The sequence below is a fragment of the Lissotriton helveticus genome, chromosome 6 (assembly GCF_964261635.1).
Source record: "Lissotriton helveticus chromosome 6, aLisHel1.1, whole genome shotgun sequence".
NCBI lineage: Eukaryota > Metazoa > Chordata > Amphibia > Caudata > Salamandridae > Lissotriton > Lissotriton helveticus.
The window spans coordinates 1,952,475,660-1,952,498,715 of record NC_136067.1 but is presented as its reverse complement, the minus strand read 5'-3'; the positions used below and the strand labels follow the sequence as shown (position 1 = coordinate 1,952,498,715).

The 23,056-nt window shown below is 48.7% G+C and overlaps 1 protein-coding gene across 2 annotated transcripts in view; it reads left to right on the top strand.

The window, feature by feature from the left end:
- The first annotated feature begins 2,213 nt into the window (after window positions 1-2,213).
- SCARA3 (scavenger receptor class A member 3) overlaps window positions 2,214-23,056 on the top strand; it is a 269,913-nt gene continuing 249,070 nt past the window's right edge. Inside the window, exon 1 of one of the 2 annotated variants that reach the window (XM_078649960.1) lies at window positions 2,214-2,989. In XM_078649960.1, coding sequence (XP_078506086.1) covers window positions 2,983-2,989 — 7 coding nt within the window. In that variant the 5' untranslated portion in view covers window positions 2,214-2,982. The remainder of the gene's footprint in view (window positions 2,990-23,056) is intronic. The other variant, XM_078649959.1, reaches the window with a different exon arrangement.

The following is a 23,056-nucleotide window of genomic DNA, read 5'->3' as shown; positions in this document are numbered from 1 at the left end:
GAGGATATATGGGTATATGCAGCTGGTTGATCAGAGGCTAACCTTCCGTTGAGAATGCGCAGGCCTGATTGATTTAATTTTGTTGCTAACATTGTTCCATTGGCCTCCTTCCGTTGAAATTGGGACTTTATCTCCGGGATTTCCCACTCTTCATTTACTAGTGATATTTGAGAGGATTGGGTGGGGTCAATATCCATTAAGTTGGAGTTGAAGTCACCCGTTATCAGCCACAGATCATTTGGGAATAAAGCTTCAAGTTTATTTATTATAGGAAGCAAGTTGTTTAAAGTAGTCTCTCGACGAATTTTTACGGGATGCAGGTAGACACAGCCAAGAATGATTTTTTGCTTTATTTTCCCCTTAACATGACTCTTAATCTCAATGCTGAGGAAAACGTAGTCGCCTTCGCCGTTGTAAAGTGTCTCTAAATTTGCAACCAATGTATTCTTTACGGCGATCAGCACGCCTCCAGATGCATGGCCACCTGCGATGGATGGGATAGCAAAGGATTCGGCTACAGTGAAATCTTCCCAGATGGTGTTCTCCAGGGCCCAAGTTTCTTGAATGGCAAAGACATCGTTTGAATTCCGGAGTTTCGTGGTTAATCGGCCTATTTTCTCTTTTGTTAGGCCCCGGATGTTCCAGGAGCAAATGTTTAAGCAACAGGCTGTATCATACTTCGGTTCGTTTTCATGCTGAATTGTCTGTACACTACTACCCTAAGGCCTTGGATAGCCAGGACCAATCTTGGGATTTGTTTGATTTAAATACACATTTACGTGGACCGCCTGCTGTTGTGGCTGTTACTTGAAGCGGAGTATCAATCCAGGGTAACATCAAACATTCAAAGCAGGTGTTTACTAGATGTATTTTATTTGATGTACCTTGTTAATTTGAATAAGATTGGTTTATGTGTATGGATCTTTGTTAATCCAGCCCTATTATGTCATGTCAGAGCATACTGAGCGTGTGGCTTTTCTGTCTAAGCACTATAAAAGATGATGTTGTAGGTAAAGTGCCAGTCTTTTTGGTGCACTCTTTGAAAGCAGACTCTAGGACGGTCCTCTTGCTTAACTTAACTTTGATTCTGGCTGATATTTGCAATAGGGATAAACCTAATGTTAATTCTCTTGCATTATTTGATTGTGACTTACTATGACTGTTGATTCCCTGTGATTTAACTACAACTTTTTTTGCCTTCTGTAATGAACTTAATTGTGAATAAACACTTATGGTTTTGACGTGTCTTGTGGAGGACTCCTTTACTGCCATTGGACTTAGTCGTATAAAGACTCACAGACCCGATCATATGCCTTGACCCCCTTGAATGTTTTCATTAGAGCGTCAACAGCATCATAAGATGTTCTCACTATGGGCAGGGCTTTAAGTGTGATGAAAAAACTGGGGGGGGTCTCTCAAGGGGGCGTGGCCAATGCAAGTAAGGGCGTGGCTTAAAAACACCTAAGCTAATAGTTTGTGCTTAGCGTAGTGTGCCGCTCGACTGGGATTTTGTTGTTCCTGTCATTGCATCCAGATATATGATACAACAAGTAACATCATACTTACAAGTCAGGACTATTGGCTTTGTCAATGGTTGTTAGTTGAATAACATGAATAAGCAGCAACTATGGCTTGTATTTAATATTGAAAAAACTTCCACTTAAAGCCCTGGTGACACCACGACAAAGTTGCTGCTCCTTAGTTCCGGAAAGAGAAGAGAAATCCAGAGAGAAAAGGACTCTCTTTAAAGGATTTCCCTTCCCCTACAACGCTCGAAAAAAACGGACCTCCTGTGCTACGGCACAAAACAGAGACCGATAGAGACCCGTTTCGCGGCCTCCTTAAAAAAACTGCCGGTGCTAAGAGCCGGTGAGACCCGGCCCACTTAAAGCCCTGACTATGGGCATCTTTTTGTGCACACGTGGGATGCAATCAGATGATTGTGTTGTGTGTTTTTGTTGGTGTTGGCTGGGTGAGGTTAGTAGTGTGACCACTGTCAGGTGCGTAATGTAGCTCTAGGATGCTGCAGGCCCCCAGAGCGCCTCGGTCAGCCCCTTGCATTTGTATATTTCTGAGGCGAATAGCAGAATGTATATTTTAGGGGGCTCCTTCCCAAATATTGCAGGAGAGCCATATATTTTAAATGATGCCGCTTGTAGTTTCCCTTTATGATTATTGGCCTACAAGTCCCAGCATGCTTAGCGCTGTAAGCTGCATAATCAGAAGTGTCTCAGAGTGGTCCTCATGAAATGGGAGCAGGTGACAGCTTCTGTCCTTCATTTTGGACAGGGTCCGTACTTACACCCTTCCCCTGGGCCCTGACACCCCGCCCTCCCCTCCTCGGCGGCCAGATGTGCGGGCCCAGCGGTAGCCCGCACATTTGCTGGCCGTTCCCCGCCGAGGCCGAGCAGAGGAGGAGTCCAGAGGGAGGGGAGTGCTCGCCGGCCCGGCACATGCTTCGGCGGCTCCTATTTCTCTGAGCTCGCGATGGAAAATGTCCAGAGTGTGCTGAGCCGGAGCGGGGACGGGGGCGCGCTGCGGAGAGCGGCAGGCTGAGGCTGAGGCAGAGCAGGACAGGGGCTGGCCCGGGCTATCTCCAGCGGCTACCGAGAGCTGAGCTGCCGAGGACCACGAGCACACAGGGAGCTCTCGGAGGCGCCGAGAGTGGAACCAGCAGCGCACTCGCCACGAAAACTTTTATTTCCAGCACCAATCTCACCATTGACATTTCGTTCGAATGACTGCAAACCCATTTCCCCATCATTAATTAGAAGGAACAGATACTTTGAACCTTCGTGTAAAGCCCCCTGTGATTAACAACACAACGCAAACTACAAGGAACACGATGGATTAATGAAGGCTACAAAGGAACATTTCCCTGGGATTTATTTTGAGTCTCTTTACTTTTTGGGTACCCTTTGGTACTGACATCAGAAACAGCAGAGGCGCCGCCGGTGACCCGGTTCTGACAGCACGGGGACCATGAAAGGTATGTGTCCTGGGGTTCGCACCGTGTGAGAGAAACTTCGCGGAGGTGAGAAATGTTCTTGTTATCACAGCCTGGGATAACACGTGGAGGCAGGAAGCGCGGGGCAGAGCCCTGGGCAGCCGCTGACTGCAGTGGGCACGTGAAGCTGACCTCACTGACGGGAGCAGGGCTGCTGGACCAGGACAGAGTGTGTATGTGTGAGGCGCTGTGAGGGCGTCGAGGCGCTGAGCGATGCAGATGAAACAAAGGGCTGCGCCTGGGAGGAGACATGAAAAGAGAGGTGGACCGTGCCAATGAGGCAGGAATAGCATCGGTCTGTTATTGAGGGAAAAGAGGGGCAGGCAGCTGCCCCAGCCCCAAGTGACCGAGGCAGAGTTAAAGAGCTGGGCATAGGCAGAGGTGTGGCTGGGGCAGAGAGAGGCAGAAAGTAGATGGTATAATTAAGGAAGTGAGCTGGACCAAGGCAGGGATGCGATTTGGGGGCAGCTGGACCGTATGACTGATGCTGGGACAAGTCGCTGGGCCAGAACAGGGATGAAGGGATGTGATTGAGACAGAGATCCAGACTGCATGATTGAAACACACCTGGAACAGGACAGGCATGTGATTGAGGCAGAGATCCAGACTGCATGATTCAGAGGCAAGGCTGGGACTGGACAGGGATGTGATTGAGGGAGAGATCCAGACTGCATGATTCAGGGACAAAGCTGGGACTGGACAGGGATGTGATTGAGGGAGAGATCCAGACTGCATGATTCAGGGACAAAGCTGGGACTGGACGGGGATGTGATTGAGGGAGAGATCCAGACTGCATGATTCAGGGACAAACTGCATGATTCAGGGACAAAGCTGGGACAGGACAGGGATGTGATCGAGGCAGAGATCCAGACTGCATGATTCAGGGACAAAGCTGGACCAGGACAGGGATGTGATTAAGGCAGAGATCCAGACTGCATGATTCGGAGACAAAGCTGGACCAAGACAGGGATGTGATCGAGGCAGAGATCCAGACTGCATGATTCGGAGACAAAGCTGGGACAGGACAGGGATGTGATTAAGGCAGAGATCCAGACTGCATGATTCAGAGACACGGCTGGGACAGGACAGGGATGTGATTGAGGCAGAGATCCAGACTGCATGATTCAGGGACATGGCTGGGGCGGGGCAGGGATGTGATTGAGGCAGAGATCCAGACTGCATGATTCAGAGACACAGCTGGGACTGGACAGGGATGTGATTGAGGCAGAGATCCAGACTGCATGATTCAGAGACAAAGCTGGGACAGGGATGTGATTGAGGCAGAGATCCAGACTGCATGATTCAGAGACAAAGCTGGGACAGGACAGGGATGTGATCGAGGCAGAGTCTGGATCTCTGCCTCAATCACATCCCTGTCCAGTCCCAGCTTTGTCCCTGAATCATGCAGTCTGGATCTCTGCCTCAATCACATCCCTGTCCAGTCCCAGCTTTGTCCCTGAATCATGCAGTCTGGATCTCTCCCTCAATCACATCCCTGTCCAGTCCCAACTTTCTGCATGATTCAGAGACAAAGCTGGGACTGAACAGGGATGTGATTAAGGCAGAGATCCAGACTGCATGATTCAGAGACAAAGCTGGGACTGGACAGGGATGTGATTAAGGCAGAGATCCAGACTGCATGATTCAGAGACAAAGCTGGGACAGGACAGGGATGTGATCGAGGCAGAGATCCAGACTGCATGATTCAGAGACAAAGCTGGGACTGGACAGGGATGTGATTAAGGCAGAGATCCAGACTGCATGATTCAGAGACAAAGCTGGGACAGGACAGGGATGTGATCGAGGCAGAGATCCAGACTGCATGATTCAGGGACAAAGCTGGACCAGGACAGGGATGTGATTAAGGCAGAGATCCAGACTGCATGATTCGGAGACAAAGCTGGGACAGGACAGGGGTGTGAATAAGGCAGAGATCCAGACTGCATGATTCAGAGACACGGCTGGGACAGGACAGGGATGTGATTGAGGCAGAGATCCAGACTGCATGATTCAGGGACATGGCTGGGGCGGGGCAGGGATGTGATTGAGGCAGAGATCCAGACTGCATGATTCAGAGACAAAGCTGGGACAGGACAGAGATGTGATTGAGGCAGAGATCCAGACTGCATGATTCAGAGACAAAGCTGGGACAGGACAGGGATGTGATTGAGGCAGAGATCCAGACTGCATGATTTAGAGACAAAGCTGGGACTGGACAGGGATGTGATCGAGGCAGAGATCCAGACTGCATGATTCAGAGACACAGCTGGGACTGGACAGGGATGTGATCGAGGCAGAGATCCAGACTGCATGACTCAGAGACAAAGCTGGACCAAGACAGAGATGTGATTAAGGCAGAGATCCAGACTGCATGATTCAGAGACAAAGCTGGGACAGGACAGAGATGTGATTGAGGCAGAGATCCAGACTGCATAATTCAGAGACAAAGCTGGGACAGGACAGGGATGTGATTGAGGCAGAGATCCAGACTGCATGATTTAGAGACAAAGCTGGGACAGGACAGGGATGTGATTGAGGCAGAGATCCAGACTGCATGATTTAGAGACAAAGCTGGGACTGGACAGGGATGTGATCAAGGCAGAGATCCAGACTGCATGATTCAGAGACACAGCTGGGACTGGACAGGGATGTGATTGAGGCAGAGATCCAGACTGCATGATTCAGAGACAAAGCTGGGACAGGACAGGGATGTGATTAAGGCAGAGATCCAGACTGCATGATTCAGAGACAAAGCTGGGACAGGACAGGGATGTGATCGAGGCAGAGATCCAGACTGCATGATTCAGGGACAAAGCCTGGACAGGACAGGGATGTGATTAAGGCAGAGATCCAGACTGCATGATTCGGAGACAAAGCTGGGACAGGACAGGGGTGTGATTGAGGCAGAGATCCAGACTGCATGATTCAGGGACAAAGCTGGGGCAGGACAGGGGTGTGATCGAGGCAGAGATCCAGACTGCATGATTCAGTGACAAGGCTGGGGCAGGACAGGGGTGTGATTAAGGCAGAGATCCAGACTGCATGATTCAGAGACACGGCTGGGGCAGGACAGGGGTGGGATTGAGGCAGAGATCCAGACTGCATGATTCAGGGACAAAGCTGGGACTGGACAGGGATGTGATTGAGGCAGAGATCCAGACTGCATGATTCAGAGACAAAGCTGGGACTGGACAGGGATGTGATTGAGGCAGAGATCCAGACTGCATGATTCAGAGACAAAGCTGGGACTGGACAGGGATGTGATCGAGGCAGAGATCCAGACTGCATGATTCAGGGACAAAGCTGGGACTGGACAGGGATGTGATCGAGGCAGAGATCCAGACTGCATGATTCAGGGACAAAGCTGGGACTGGACAGGGATGTGATTGAGGCAGAGATCCAGACTGCATGATTCAGGGACAAAGCTGGGACTGGACAGGGATGTGAGTGAGGCAGAGATCCAGACTGCATGATTCAGGGACAAAGCTGGGACTGGACAGGGATGTGATTGAGGGAGAGATCCAGACTGCATGATTCAGAGACAAAGCTGGGACTGGACAGGGATGTGATTGAGGCAGAGATCCAGACTGCATGATTCAGAGACAAAGCTGGGACTGGACAGGGATGTGATTGAGGGAGAGATCCAGACTGCATTATTCAGGGACAAAGCTGGGACTGGACAGCGATGTGATTGAGGGAGAGATCCAAACTGCATGATTCAGGGACAAAGCTGGGACTGGACAGCGATGTGATTGAGGCAGAGATCCAGACTGCATGATTCAGAGACAAAGCTGGGACTGGACAGGGATGTGATCGAGGCAGAGATCCAGACTGCGTGATTCAGGGACAAAGCTGGGACAGGACAGGGATGTGATTAAGGCAGAGATCCAGACTGCATGATTCGGAGACAAAGCTGGACCAAGACAGGGATGTGATCGAGGCAGAGATCCAGACTGCATGATTCAGAGACACGGCTGGGGCAGGACAGGGGTGTGATTAAGGCAGAGATCCAAACTGCATGATTCAGAGACACGGCTGGGGCAGGACAGGGGTGTGATTGAGGCAGAGATCCAGACTGCATGATTCAGGGACAAAGCTGGGACTGGACAGGGATGTGATTGAGGGAGAGATCCAGACTGCATGATTCAGAGACAAAGCTGGGACAGGACAGAGATGTGATCGAGGCAGAGATCCAGACTGCATGATTCGGAGACAAATCTGGAACAGGACAGGGATGTGATTGAGGCAGAGATCCAGACTGCATGAGTCAGAGACAAATCTGGACCAGGACAGAGATGTGATCGAGGCAGAGATCCAGACTGCATGATTCAGAGACACAGCTGGGACTGGACAGGGATGTGATTGAGGCAGAGATCCAGACTGCATGATTCAGGGACAAAGCTGGGACAGGACAGGGATGTGATTAAGGCAGAGATCCAGACTGCATGATTCGGAGACAAAGCTGGACCAAGACAGGGATGTGATTGAGGCAGAGATCCAGACTGCATGATTCAGAGACACGGCTGGGGCAGGACAGGGGTGTGATTGAGGCAGAGATCCAGACTGCATGATTCAGGGACAAAGCTGGGACAGGACAGGGATGTGATTAAGGCAGAGATCCAGACTGCATGATTCAGGGACAAAGCTGGACCAAGACAGGGATGTGATTGAGGCAGCGATCCAGACTGCATGATTCAGAGACACGGCTGGGGCAGGACAGGGGTGTGATTGAGGCAGAGATCCAGACTGCATGATTCAGGGACAAAGCTGGGACAGGACAGGGATGTGATTAAGGCAGAGATCCAAACTGCATGATTCAGGGACAAAGCTGGACCAAGACAGGGATGTGATTGAGGCAGCGATCCAGACTGCATGATTCAGAGACACGGCTGGGGCAGGACAGGGGTGTGATTGAGGCAGAGATCCAGACTGCATGATTCAGGGACAAAGCTGGGACAGGACAGGGATGTGATTAAGGCAGAGATCCAGACTGCATGATTCAGGGACAAAGCTGGACCAAGACAGGGATGTGATTGAGGCAGCGATCGAGACTGCATGATTCAGAGACAAAGCTGGGACAGGACAGGGATGTGATCGAGGCAGAGATCCAGACTGCATGATTCAGAGACAAAGCTGGGACAGGACAGGGATGTGATTGAGGGAGAGATCCAGACTGCATGATTCAGAGACAAAGCTGGGACTGGACAGGGAAGTGATCGAGGCAGAGATCCAGACTGCATGATTCAGAGACACAGCTGGGACTGGACAGGGATGTGATCGAGGCAGAGATCCAGACTGCATGATTCAGAGACAAAGCTGGGACTGGACAGGGATGTGATTGAGGCAGAGATCCAGACTGCATGATTCAGAGACAAAGCTGGGACTGGAGAGGGATGTGATTAAGGCAGAGATCCAGACTGCATGATTCAGGGACAAAGCTGGGACAGGACAGGGATGTGATTAAGGCAGAGATCCAGACTGCATGATTCAGAGACAAAGCTGGACCAAGACAGGGATGTGATTGAGGCAGCGATCCAGACTGCATGATTCAGAGACAAAGCTGGGACAGGACAGGGATGTGATTGAGGGAGAGATCCAGACTGCATGATTCAGGGACAAAGCTGGGACAGGACAGGGGTGTGATTGAGACATAGATCCAGACTGCATGATTCAGAGACACGGCTGGGGCAGGACAGGGATGTGATTGAGGCAGAGATCCAGACTGCATGATTCAGAGACAAAGCTGGGACAGGACAGGGATGTGATTAAGGCAGAGATCCAGACTGCATGATTCGGAGACAAAGCTGGGACAGGACAGGGATGTGATTAAGGCAGAGATCCAGACTGCATGATTCAGGGACAAAGCTGGACCAGGACAGAGATGTGATTGAGGCAGAGATCCAGACTCCATGATTCGGAGACAAAGCTGGGGCAGGGGTGTGATTGAGATGGGGGGGAGCAGATGGACCATGTGACTGAGGCTGAGACAAGTAGCCAGGCCAGAACAGGGATGAAGGGATGTGATTGAGGCAGAGATCCAGACTGCATGGCTCAGAGACACAACTGAACCAGGGTATGGATGTGATTCGCTAAGAGTTAGAGAGCTGGATAACCACATAAGTGAGATGCTAACAGGGCGGACCCAGAAGAGTGAAGGGTTCACTGGCACACATCAGTGCCATAGGTTAAAGTAAAATATTGCAGGCTGGGGGTCCCAGAGACAGGTTGTGCTTTGATACTGAAAAGCTGACCAGTGGCAGAGATCAGAAACAGGAATGGAGCAAAGGGACAGACAGAAAGTGGGGTGGGGGCAATATAATAACAATGTGATGTATGAGGCAGAGAGATAGTCCATGAAATGAGGCAGAGTAAGAGGGGGTCCTGAAACTGTATGAAATGGACAATAACATTAGGCCAAAAGAGACTAGCAATGTCATGAGACTGCATGATTGTCAATCGCATGAGGTAAGAGGTCATGAGAAGAGGAGAGGAACAGCTGCACGAGGTAGAGGGGCAATTTCATGAGAGAGCGTGGTATATGATAGAATATAGCAGCAACAAAGGGTCAATATCAAGAGAAAGCATGATGGTCAATAGCATGAGGTATGAGGACATGCACTACCATGATACAAGGAGAGGAACAGCCGACCGAGGTACAGGGGCAATAGCCTGAGAAAGCACGGTGTATGATCGAAAATAGCAGCAACAAATGGTTAATATCATGAGATAGAGAAATGCCAGTATTATTTTTTGGGCAGGCAGATGGACAGTAATATGAGGCACAGGGTTATGGTCAGTAGGGTGAGGTAGATTGAGATGCTCACTATCAGGAGGAAAAGGAAGGGAAGACCGACAATACCGAGGAATAGAGGGAGGTGAGCAGTACCACGAGGCAGATGGAGAATCGCAATATCACGAGACCAGGAGATGGGCGATAGGATGAGGTATGGTGGCGAGGAGATGTACAGAATATGATGAGGTATGTCACGAGACAGAGGAAGACGGATAATATCAAGAAATAGAGGGAGATGGACAATAGCAAGAGACAGATGGAGATTGGCAATATCATGATATGGGCAATAACAAGAGACAGAAAGGGCTTCATAGGAGAAAGTGAGAGATAAACAATAGCATACGGAATGGAAAGACAGGCAATGTTATGATACAGGCAGTAAGAAGAGGCAGGAAGGGCTTCATAATAAAAAGTGAGAGAGAAACAATACCATAAGGAATGAAAATTAGGCAATGTCACAATGTAGGTCACCAGAATAAGGAAGAGTGCGAGGGAGAAAATCTGAAGGCAATAAAAATGGAGAGTACCATGAGGCAGTAGGAGACAGACAATAGCATGAGACTGGAAGATGTCTATACCATGAGGTATGGTGGAGAGGTAATATCACGATAGGGGGAGATGGACAGAATATGATGAGAAATATCACGAGACAGGAAGATTGATCGAGTCAAAAGAGGATGAGCAATATCATGAGATGGAGAGGGATGAGCATGATGGAGAGGGTGACGGACAAGATCATGCGACAGAATGAGATGGATAGTGACAAGAGTCCGAGTAAGGCAGGCACTATATCGCGACAGAGGAGAGGGACAATGTCGCAACATGTAGGGAGAGAGTGGAAGATGGGTAATGGTATTAGGCAGGGAAGGGATACGGCAATGTCAGGCTGCACATGGGCAATACTGTCATAGACTCAGGAAGCAGCAGAGAGGATGGGACATTGTCTGATCTAGTCAGGAGAGGGAAGAGTTATACTATTTAGAGGTGAAGGGGGGTGTTTCAATAGATACTGCATCCCATAGGAGGACCACCTTTGTCAGAGATCATTGGATGCCCTGTATATAATCAGCTCTGCTGTGCGCTCATGTCAACGATGCTTGCACGTGAAACCACGCCAGCCGCCTCTCTGCCTATACTGGTAGCATTTCTCTTTTTTACATCACAAAACCAGGGAGCTGCTTATTTTTCAGGATTCCTACTAATAGCGTGGTCGTGACTTGGTCTAAGGTCTGGAGGACACATCACGCCACGGAGACCAATGCCCGCAGGGGGCTGTAGGAGGTTCATCTCATGCACCAATGTGTTCTGTGGGGTCCTCCCTCCAGGAGGGGCCTTAATCCACAGCTGTGCTAGAGCACAGCATTGGTGTGCAGTTGTGAAAGATGCGATTGTGCACTCATGGGAAGGAGGCTCCAGATGAGGATGTATTCGAAACACCAAATATGCAATAAATCTAATAAATGAGCCTCAATGTCCTCTCTTTCTAGCCTCCTGTTGCACCGTGCACCGTGTAGTTGTAAGTGCAGGTCCACGTGAATCGTTGGAATGCCATACAGCACCGAGGCATGAACGTGTGGGTTATCAACCCAAGGACTGGACGCCTTTGTGATGTGCGAGATGACTGCAGAGCATATAATAAGTGCACAGTGAAGTAGAAGAACAAAGAGAGGAAGGACTACTCAAACCAAGACTCACACCCAAAAAAGTTTAACACTGGTTCGTTGGATTGTGTCCACACTGTACTCTTTGTTTGTAAATATTTTTTTAAATCCCCATTATGTTATGCTATGCACTATCTGTAAATGTGACATACATATTTATTGAAGGAACGACTGGATCTTACTATTGGGTATGTTGTGGGTGACTGCCACCACACACTCTTCAGATGTCTTGGTTCAACGAGGCGGGCGAGCCTGGATTCTAAGAGTAGGAGCTTGGCTTTCTTAGTTACGTTTTCAATGACAAGAGATGGGGGGGGGGGGCATTGTGCTTGGCATTCCAGCAAACACTATTCGCCCAGATGCATTGTGGTACATGCAGTGCACTGGCACTGTAACCCTCACTTTAATTGAAAGGCTCTAGCACCGCCAGTTGGTGGTGCAGCCAGTGCTGCTTATGTCTAAACACTTGTTTCAGGATCTTTGTCCTTCGTCCGTGCAGAGAGCGCAGGTGCACCCTACAGAGCGGGTCTGCCCAGTAACTAATGAGCATTCTGGAGGTCAATCAATAGACCTACTCTCCACCGAGTATCATTACTCTTTGTGTATCTGTGTGAACGCCCTGCACGACGGCTCAGCCAAACACCTGTGCCTGGAATAGATTAATCTATTTTACGTCTCTCTGTAGCGGCAGAGGTCTTGACTCGAACTGATCACATTCCGTGTGCATCTTTCGCTGGCCAAAGTGTTCCAAGGCGACGTGATTCCAGGCTCTCCAAGCCCATCCATCAGAGGGGGGCCGTGATGATGAGGCCGCTGCCAGGCGGAGCGGGAGGGGCTGGCGTTTCGAAAACTGGGATGTTTTCTCACAGTAAATCATTGACTGATCTGTGACCCCAGTGTCCAATAACTCCTGTGCACATCTGAAAGCAGCATGTGCGACGCCGTGAACCCCCCTGAGCGCGCGCAGCAGCCATGAAATACATACCCGGCGTGTTTGCGGAGCGTGCGTGGGAAAAGTATAGGGTGCGTGACCAGCAGCTGCGGCCATAGGTAGCTGGATAGGGCGGTTCTTCTAAGAGCGCGTATGTTTTCATGGACCGGTGGATTTCCACTGCCTGCGCACTGCATATCACGCACGACCAGGCGCGCAACACCCATTGGGCTCACCGGCTTGGTAGCTGGTAAGCCTCCCACGCTTGTGGTGTGCCACTGCAACATTTTGAATGCATCAGTTATTCGGGGAGTGCAGCTTAAAGGGCCAGGGGTGCGCTGTGCATGTGCCTTTCATATTGTGGCTGGGGATTCCTGCAGGTGCCTTTGTTGTGCTTTCTGTAATACCCATTGTGCAGGTTCAAATTTATTGTCCAATCAAAGGAAAGCTTGGTCTCTCCTATTTTTATTATGGTGTGTAGGGTAATGCACTTGCCTGGCCCCAAACATATAAACACATATGCCACCATATGCCACCAATCCAGCTCGGGTGAGAGACTGCGGGATGGTGACGGAACAATTTGCACTAATAAGGGGCACTCGCCAAGGTTGCCCCCTATCCCCACTTATATTTGCGATAGCAATAGAGCCTTTGGCTGCAACTTATGGGAAAAACTTGGGAGATGGAGAATTCAATTAGGGGACACCAACCATGTGATCTCACTATATGCAGACGATACACTGGTGTATATGCGTCGTCCAGATAGGGAGGTCCAAGTCCTTATGAGAGAGTTAAGGGAATTTGGGGCCTTGTCCGGTCTTCATCTCAATCCCGGGAAATCAAAATTGTTCCCAATGGAGAGGCTGACAGGGATGCCGGAGAGTGACTCGCCCAATGTTGGTCTGCCATGGGTGCCTGGGGGGCATCTGGTCATGACATTTTTATATCTGAACAAATCCCATTCAAAGATGGGTGCTGCAGATGTATGCACATCCATGATGGCCTTCTTTGAATGGTATTTGTTAATACATAGCCATATTTAAATGTCTTTTGCTATCGCAGATGCAGGCATATACACATTGGCCATATTTGAATGCATTTTGTTATATTTGAACAGTTTCCGTTCTATGATCGCAACAATGGATGCAAACATATACACAGTGGCCATCTTTGAATGGACCTAGTGACAATGTAACAAAATATGTTCTAAATTGTCCGGCACCAATGCTTGCACATGGTGAATCGATTTCTTTAAAATGTATGAGTCTTGTAATATTTTAAGACACTCCACTGAAAGGTTGGTGCCATGGATCGAGGTGTATTCATGACAGCCATGCAGGGGAAAAATCAATTCCAAAGTCAATAGGTTTCAAGGCTGCGACCTACTGACTTTGCCAATTCTTGTTTTTCTTCAGTCTTTTATAAAGGTTCATTTTTTCAGAGTTGTAGCAATGCAATATCAAGCTTACCACCTAAAGAGCATTCAGTTACAGCCCTATGCTCATACTAGATTATGTCAAGGTGACTGACAAGCCTATTTTATGGGTTAAGGCGTCGAAGCATTCACAATAAAGATAGTTACCTCCTGGTGGCCGCTAGCCACGTTGGGAGCTGCCCCGACACCCACCAACCACGCACGCAACCTGGGGTCCATCCTGGACTCAACGCTCTCTATGACCCAGCAAGTCAACTCTGTCTCCTCCTCCTGCTTCAACACCCTCCGCATGATCTGCAAGGTTTACAGAGGGATCCCCACCGAAACCAGATGAATGGTCACTCAAGCCCTCATCCGCAGCAGGCTGTACTACGGCAATGCCCTCTACGCGGGAACCATGGCCAAACTCCAGAAAAGAAAACAACGCATACAAAATGCCTCATCCTCGGAGTCCCTCGCCACAGCCACATCACCGCCCACCTGAGAGACCTGCACTGGCTCCCCGTCAACAAGAGGATCACCTTCAAGCTCCTCACCCACGCTCACAAGGCACTCCACAACGCCGGACCAGCATACCTCAACGAATGACTCACCTTCTACACCCCGAACCGCCAGCTTCTCTCCGCTGACCTCGCCCTCGCCACCGTCCCACGCACCTGCCGAATGACCACCAGCAGCACATCTTTCTCCCACCTCGCCGCCAAGTCATGGAACACCCTCCCCATCCACCTTCAACAGACCAAAGACCTGCTCACCTTCAGGAGACTTCTCAAGACCTAGCTGTTCGATCAGTAGCTGCTTCATCCTCTAGCGCCTTGAGACACTCACGGGTGAGTAGATCGCTCTACAAATGTTTGATTGATTGATTGATTACCTGCATTCTCAGAGGACGCTGCAATAGACAGGAGCTGAGACCTGATATATAACCCATTTAGGCTGATACTAGGACGAGGCATACCAAAGAGATTGACTCGCTCACCACCATCAGAGAGGATCCACGTTCTACCTAGAACAGAAAATGGAGTCAAAGTGTCAAAGCAGAAATGATGCAGTGCTCTGGGAAAACTAGATGTTTGCCTGCTGGAGCTCTCCCCATATACTTAAAAAGGCGATTTTACTGACCTCTTGAAATAATTTGATGCCACTTTTAAGGATGCTGCCTTCTCTTGCCTCATGGGAAGGCTGCCCCTTGCAGGGAGGAGCTGTGTTTAGAGTTAGAGCAACAAAAATACTTGTACTTGGCAGCCTAGATCCGAAGAGTCAACATTACACCAACTCCCTTGCAACCAAAAGCAAAATACAAGCAAATTGTTCAGTGTGTGCTTTACTAGGCTTGTCAATCAAACGTACTCTGGTGTGTGCCACAACATCTACTGTCCATGGGAGGTTACCTGTGCTCTAGGACTCTTAGCAATCCATCTCATCAGGGTGACCTAATGCACCCCTTATCCATCAAGCAACTGGTCTGTTGCAGTCACATATAATGTATTTTGACTGCTTTTTTGTACCACCATCTCAAGCACTTTTCTCCACCCTCATGTTGTTAGGGATAGCTAATGTTTTGCACTTGCACTAGATTGTGCCTGCTACTCTGTAGCTTACAGGGCCAACAGCAGCCAGGTAAACAGTGCACCCTCCAATCCAGGCCCTTACCTGTAATCTAGAACTTCATCCACTCATTCACTCACGTTGCATAGAGGACCCTCACATTGCTTAACCATGAGCCATGGTGGGATGCGGCTGGTGCAGTACATGCGGCAACAGAAGGAGCCCGCCCCCCCCTGTCACTGTGCATCATCAGAGGTGTCTTCACCAAGCTGTGGACTATGACTAGTCTCCTGCTTTCCTTGCCAGAATGCTAATTTATCTCACCTTATAATTTCCCTTAATTCCCTCCACATGTGCTCGAGAGTCACAGCTAACAGTTTCCACACAGGGTTGAGACAAGCATTTCCAGCTCAGCTCACACTGCAGCTCTACAATTCAGTTAACACCAGATCTCCCTCTGCACAGCCTTGTCCTGGCCCTGGTTACATCCAGATGAGCATTCCACCCCAGCAAGCATTGCAAGCTGGGGCTGTGTTTTCATTACTTATTACAAGCATATGCCACAAAATAAAAACAATAAACACAAAACCACTTAAAGGTGGCCACCATATGCTTGCAAGAAAAATGTAAACATTAAAGAAAATTCATTGATGTAGTAATTTTGCTAATGGCATATTAAATAATGTGCCTTGTGCAATGTAATCTATTATTATTTGTCAAGGAAACAAAAATAAATCACCACCTACAGGCACTTAAATCACAGACGGCTCCAAAGTTACCATTCCACTTAAAGACTTTATAACCACAACTTTAACAAGCACTAGCTAGGTCAATAGATTTAGCCTATGTGAGAGCTAATGGCTTTGCTGATGTCTTTTAACTATATTGTACAGCAGAGCGAAGTGGAGTAGAGTGGAGTGGCATGGTACAGAGTGGTGTGGAGTGAAATAGAGTGGAGTGTAGCAGACTAGCTTAAAGTGCTTTGGTGTATAGTGGAGTGTAGTAGAGTGACTTGAAGTTGCATAGAGCAAAAGGGTGTAGAGTGAAGTGACGTAGAGTGGAGTGCGGGTGGTGTAGAGTAGAAGTGCCTAGAGTGGTATACCGTGGAGTACAGTGGCATACAGTGGACTGGCGCAGAGAAGAGTGAAGTAGTGCAGAGTAGAGTGGACCGGTGCAGAGTAGAGTAGAGTGGAGTGGCATAGAGTGAAGTGGCATAGAGTGGAGTAACATGAAGTGGAGTGACTTGGAGTTGCATGGAGTGGTGAAGAAGAGAATGGAGTAGCACAGGGTAGAGTGGCGTGGAGTGGAGTAAAGTAGCGTAGAGTGGCTTGGAGTGGCACAGAGTGCTGTAGAGTGGTGAAGTGGTGGAAAGTGAAACGGTATAGAGTAGAGTAGTATTTGGTGGAGTGGCATCAAGTGAAGTAGATTGGCATGGAGCGGAGTGGAATGGCGTAAAGTGTTTAGAGTAGAGTGGCATAGTGTGACATACAGCAGAGTGGCGTATAGTGGAGATGAATGGCATAGCATAGAGTGGACTGACGTAAAGTGCAGAAGTGTAGAGTGCAGTGGCGTTGATGGAGTGGTGCATAGTAGAGTAGAGTGCTGTAACAAGCAGTGAGATATAGTGCAGTGGTGTGGAGTGGTACAGAGTAGGTTACAGTGGCATATAGTGCAGTGTCTTAGAGTAGAATGTTGTGGATTAGAGTGGCTTACAGTGCAGTGGAGTAGAGTAAAGTTGTGTAGAGTACAGTGGCTTAGAGTAAAGTGGTGCAGAGTGCAGTGCAGTAAAGTGGAGTGGTGCAGGTTAGAGTGCTGCGGTGTAGAGTGGATTGCAGTGGGGAAGAGTGCAGTGGCATAGAATGGAATGTTGCTGAGCACACTGCAGTGCTGTATAGTAAGCATGGCATAGAGCAGAGTGACCAATAGGTGCTAAAGAGCCGGTAAAGCCAGAAGACCTTACGAGACGGGTACATTATCTCGAGCAAAACAGCGAACTTCACTCATTTTCTTAGTGAACTTTAGGCAAGCATACAAACAAAATTACAATTGTATATACAAACAGACTGATGCAGAAAAAAACTAAACTCTCAATCCCCTTCTTTTTCTCTGAGATAAAACCCTTGCAACAATTTAATAGTATACAGTCAAATGACTTTGAGTCCTTCACTGTCGCATCCTTCATCATCTTCAGTAGTATTGAGAGCATAAGCTTGTGTACTACCTTTGTTACTGCAAGCATGTTGGATGATGCATAGACTCAGTTTAATCAGATCATACAGTGTTGTTATGTTAATAACGACTGCGATCACCATTTAAAAAATCTTGGTGGGGGGTCTCCAACGTGACGTCACATTCATGTTAATGTACAAAGACACTCCAGCTGGTTGGTTCTTGATGCTCCCAGAGCAGCCCATTTTCAGAACAAGCAAGGGGAGTAACATCAGGTCCATGGTAACCAGTGGGATTGTGGTAATGTTCAAGGTCTTGTAAAGACTCCCGGCAGGTAACGACACATTCCGACAGGTGGTGCCCAGCGTAGAACAGACCATAGCAAGGTTAGTTTTTGCTAAGGGACCCTCCAATCAAAGGTACCATTTCCCCCTGGAACATCAGAAGGCAAATTGGTGCAGAGTCAGCATGAGAAAGATTAATAGTTTTGCAGCATTTGTGAAGCAAAAGCGAGTAGGAGTTGTTGTCATACACACAGTGAGGGCTCCCCCAAGGACAGGTGCAGTACAGTTTTCCGAGACTTTGATCTGCCGAGGTCCATTAAGGGGTGAAAACACCCCAGGACATCAGCGCTGCCCTCAGCAAGCTTTTATTTGGGGGTGGGGGGAGGCAGGGGTGTAACACCGGCCCCCGCATCCCCCAGGGTGCAGGGTGCTCGAGCTACAAGGGGGCCTGAGTGCTCCGGATTAAATCCGGAGCGGGGCCCCCGTGTACATTGCAGAGGGGTCCCTTAAACGTGTGTTACACCACTGGGGGAGGGGGAGCTTGTGGGCGGGGTGGAGTTCAAAAGTGCCTTGTAGATACTTCTCAGTGCCCCTTCAAGGCCCGCCCCCCTTTCACATGGTGAGATTGTTCTCTGAGTTGGCAGGTTTGCACCATGATGTGTGCGATGCTGAGGTAGCGCTAGAAGGCAAAGCCCCCGCCCAAATCAGTCAATTTAGCCTAATTGAATTCGTTGGCAGGCACCGTAAGCTTTTCCATGCTCTTTGGCAAAGAGGGCTGAATGGAAGTATACGGGGCTTAGAAACCTTTCGTCACTTCCCACCAAAGCCCCCCTCCACCTCTCCCCCCAGGGGTTTCGAAGTAGTTCTTTCCTCCTTCTGGGGAGTCCCTATACTCTGAGAATTTAGAGTCAACCAGAGAAAGGGGACCAGGGGAAGAGGCCACTGGACTGCAAAGAAGAAACCTCTTCATCAGTCCCGTGCAAGGAAAGACGTGTGCCGGGCTGCCCAAACCCTTGATGCGACAAAGGCCCTCACTTCGCTGATCTAAGGGAGAGGCTGCAGTGGTTTCGCTCCACCAGGAAGCTGCGCGTGGACAGACAATTCCATGTGACCCACTGGGCAGGCCAGAAAGTCATGTTCAGCGAGCAATGAAAGTGGTTTGTGTGCACCGGACCCCAGCAAGGAGTGAGTCCCAAAGGGCAGGGGGAGGGAGTATGTAGGACAGGGACTGAGGGGGCCGGCCTGTCCATCCTTGCACAGTGGCCATGTTAGCACATTCGGAGGGCGCTCTATATTTCCAGCCCATGCAGGGTTTCTTCCCACCAACAAGTACGTGGGAGGTTGTCCAAATACTTTGGTCGATGGCAGGGTTGGAGGAATGTGGTGGTGGGATGTGGACACGGTTCTCAGAATGCGCCCCCATTCTCCCAGGCCCCCCACATCACGCCCATCCGACTCCCCAGGCAGGAGGCAAGGCGACACTGTGCGGACATTTCTTGTGGCTTGCAGACTTTGCAGTAAGCAGAGGAAGCAGTGTTCACACGTCTCCATTCACTGTAATTAGGACGAGTGCTGGCACAGGATGTCGCCGCACGTGCCTTTAATGAGGCCTCACTTTAATTTTGTAAACTCAGCACCAATTAGAACAGCAGCGCGAAAATGAACGGAGACACGTCATCCTCCCAACTCAATTTGCGTATTTGGTTCATGTCCACATTTACCTTTATTTATCACCAGACCCGTCTCTCTTACTGTTATCCACCCATCAATCATTTCTCATTTTTATACATTTGTTTACACCAACCATGCCTTCTTTCTCACCTTTTATTCCCATTATATGCTCTCATTTAGGGGCAGATTTACAAGCCCCTTGCGCCACTTTAGCGTCATGTTTAACATGGGGAAAATGATGCAAAAGTGGCGCAAGGAGCTTGTAAATCTGCCCCATAGTCTTCACTGCTCTTTGTTCCTCTCTGTCTTTGTGTCCTCTCTCTGTCAGTGACTCAGGGATGTACTTGTAAATAGTGCAGTGAGTGCAGAGGTGTGAGGGTCCAGCTGCCCCACACGTATGGAATCAGGGCTGCCTTTTATGGGTAGGGCCCCTTGGTGTGCTATTGTACTCTCTCTCTTTGTCTCGTCTCTCTCTTTCTCTCTCTCTCTCTCTCTATATATATATATATATATATATATATATATATATATATATATATATATATATATATATATCCCTATATATCCCTATATATATCCCTATATATATCCCTGACTCTGTCGGTCTCTTTATCTCTCTTTCTCTTATGTACTCTGCCCTCTCATCAATTTCATTCAATAATTCTTTCTGGTTAAATATGTTGCCAGATCTTCACACATTTGCTGTTATTGCAAAGATTTTGCTTAAGGGTTTCTTAGGTTGAAGCCTACCAGACAGCACACTTCACTCTACACCAGGGGTCTTCAACTTTTTTGGTAAAAAGAGCTACTTATGGTCAAAGAAAATCATCCTGAGTTACTAATATTTGTGATGCGATAGTGATCACCCCTTCCAAGATTGTCAGCAGTGATTGCATTGGGCGGGGTGACCAGCAGTAAAGTAAAAAAGCATTATCAATTTGGAATCCCTCTAAATGGGTAACACATAGCAGCCATACCTGTAGTGCCCCTGGCACTAAGGTAATAATATGAGCAACAAATCTATCACGCGATTTATCTCTCAAGTAATATCTTTAAAGATATTTTGGAAATTCAACCATCTTTCTCCAACCATCTTAGGAGTTCTGAAAATACACTTTTTTGCTTTAAGTACACACTTTTTTTTCACCCTAGCAAAAGATTCTATAGTAGTAGGCCAGGCTGCACACAGGAGAGCTGCTTACACATAGCTGCAGAGCTACCGGTAGCTCGCGAGCTTCTCTTTGAAGACACCAGATCTACACCATTTCACTCTACAACAGTCTACTTTTCAACAGTCCACTTTATGGCATTCTCCTCTACAACATTCCACTTTACAACAGTCTATGCCACTCAATGCCATGACACTTCACGGCACATCACTCCACTCTACGACACTTTAAAACATTCTACAGTATCTCACTCCACTGCACTTACTGGAACTCCACTCTGCACTACTCCCCTCTCTAACACTTTGCTCCACTCTACACTATGCCTCTCCACTCTACCCCCCTTCACTCCGACACTCTACTCCACTCTATTCCACTCCATTCTGTGACACTCAATGCCACTTCACTCTAGGCCACTCTGCTTCCCTCCATGTTATGACTTTACTCCACTCTATGACACTCAATGACACTCCACTCTACGATACTCCAATATACTCCACTCTATGCCGCTCCACTCTACGCCGCTCCACTCTACACCACTTTACTCCACTCTACAGCACTCCACTCAACAACACTCTACCCACTCTACGCCATACCACTCTAGGCTACATAACACTATGCCACTGCACTCTACTCTGACACTCTACTCCACTCTACACCCCTCACTCTGTCTCTCCACTTTACAACTATCCACTCTACGACCCTCCATGCCTCTTTACAACGCTCCACTCCACTCTGCCACTCCACTCTATGACACTCTGCTCTGCTCTGCTCCAGTCTACACCACCTCCTCTTTACACCCCTTGACTCTAAGGCTAGTCACTCCACTCTGCGACACTCCACTCCACGACACGCTGCTCTATGTGTCTCCACTCTCCAATTCTCCACTCTACAACACTGTACTCCATGACACTAAATTTGACACTCTTTGCATCTCTACAACACTCTACTCAACGCCACTCTACTCTACGCAATTCCCTCTACACCACTCTATGCCACGTTACTCCACTCTACACCACTCTACGATGCTCCACTCCACGACATTCCACTTTCTGAAACTCCACTCTACGGCACCCACGCCACTTCACTGAATGACAATCCAGGCCATTCCACTCAATGACACTCCACTCCAAGACATGCCACTCCACTCCATTCCTCACCACTCTAGGACATTATGCTTCACTCTGTGCCTCACCACTCTACAACACTCCACTCTACGATACTCCATGACACTCTACGCCACTACACTGTATGACAATTCCATTCTACAATGCTCCACTCTATGACAGTCTTTATCATGCTATCCCACTCTACTCTACACCACTCCATGACAAACCACCCTACTCCACTCTATGGCACTTTAATTAATCTATGCTACGTCACTCCACTCTTCTTCTCCATGGAACTCCACTCTAGATCACTCCACTCTACAAAACTTTACTTCACTATACGCCACACCCTTCCACTCTAAGCCATCCACTTTACGTGCCTCCACTCTACACCCCTCCATTGCATGCTACTCCACTCTTTGACACTACTATATTCCACTCTATTCCACTCTACGCATCTCCACACTATGACACTCTACTCCACTCTATGCCACTTCACTATAGGCCACTCTACTCCATTCTACGCTACTCCACTCTAACTGTACTCCACTCAATGACACTCAATGGCACTCCACTCTATGCCACTCCACTCTATGCCACTCCACTCTATGGCACTCCACTCTATGCCACTCCACTCTACGATACTCCACTCTAAGCCAATTTACTCCACTTTACACCACTCCACTCCACACAACAGCACTCTACCCCACTTTTCCATTCCACTCTACTCTGCGCCACACCAGTCTAGTCTACGTCACTCTTGACCACTGCACTCTACTCTGGCACTTTACTCCATCTATGCCCCTCCATTTTACGCCCCTCCGCTTTACGCCCCTCCACTCCACTCTACGTTATTTCATTCCATTCCGTTGTACTCTACAACTCTCCACTCTACTACACTCCACTCTATGACACTCTACGCTACTCTATGCCCCTCCACTCAACCACACCACCCTAGGACACTCCACTCTACGACACTCTACTCAATGATACTGTTCTCCACATTATGCCACTCTACAGCACTCTGCCCCACTTCACTCTACTCTATTCCACTCTACGAAATTCCCTCTACACCACTCCACATCCTTTCACTCCACTCTGACACTCCACTTTACAATGCTCTACTCTACCCCACTCTACTCTACGCCACTCAAGGCCACTCCACTCTATGCCCCTCCACTCTACAACATTCCACTTATGCCACTCTACTCAGCTCCACAACCCTCTACACCACCTTATGCCACTCAACTGCCACTCTATACTACTCAACTTTAAAACACTC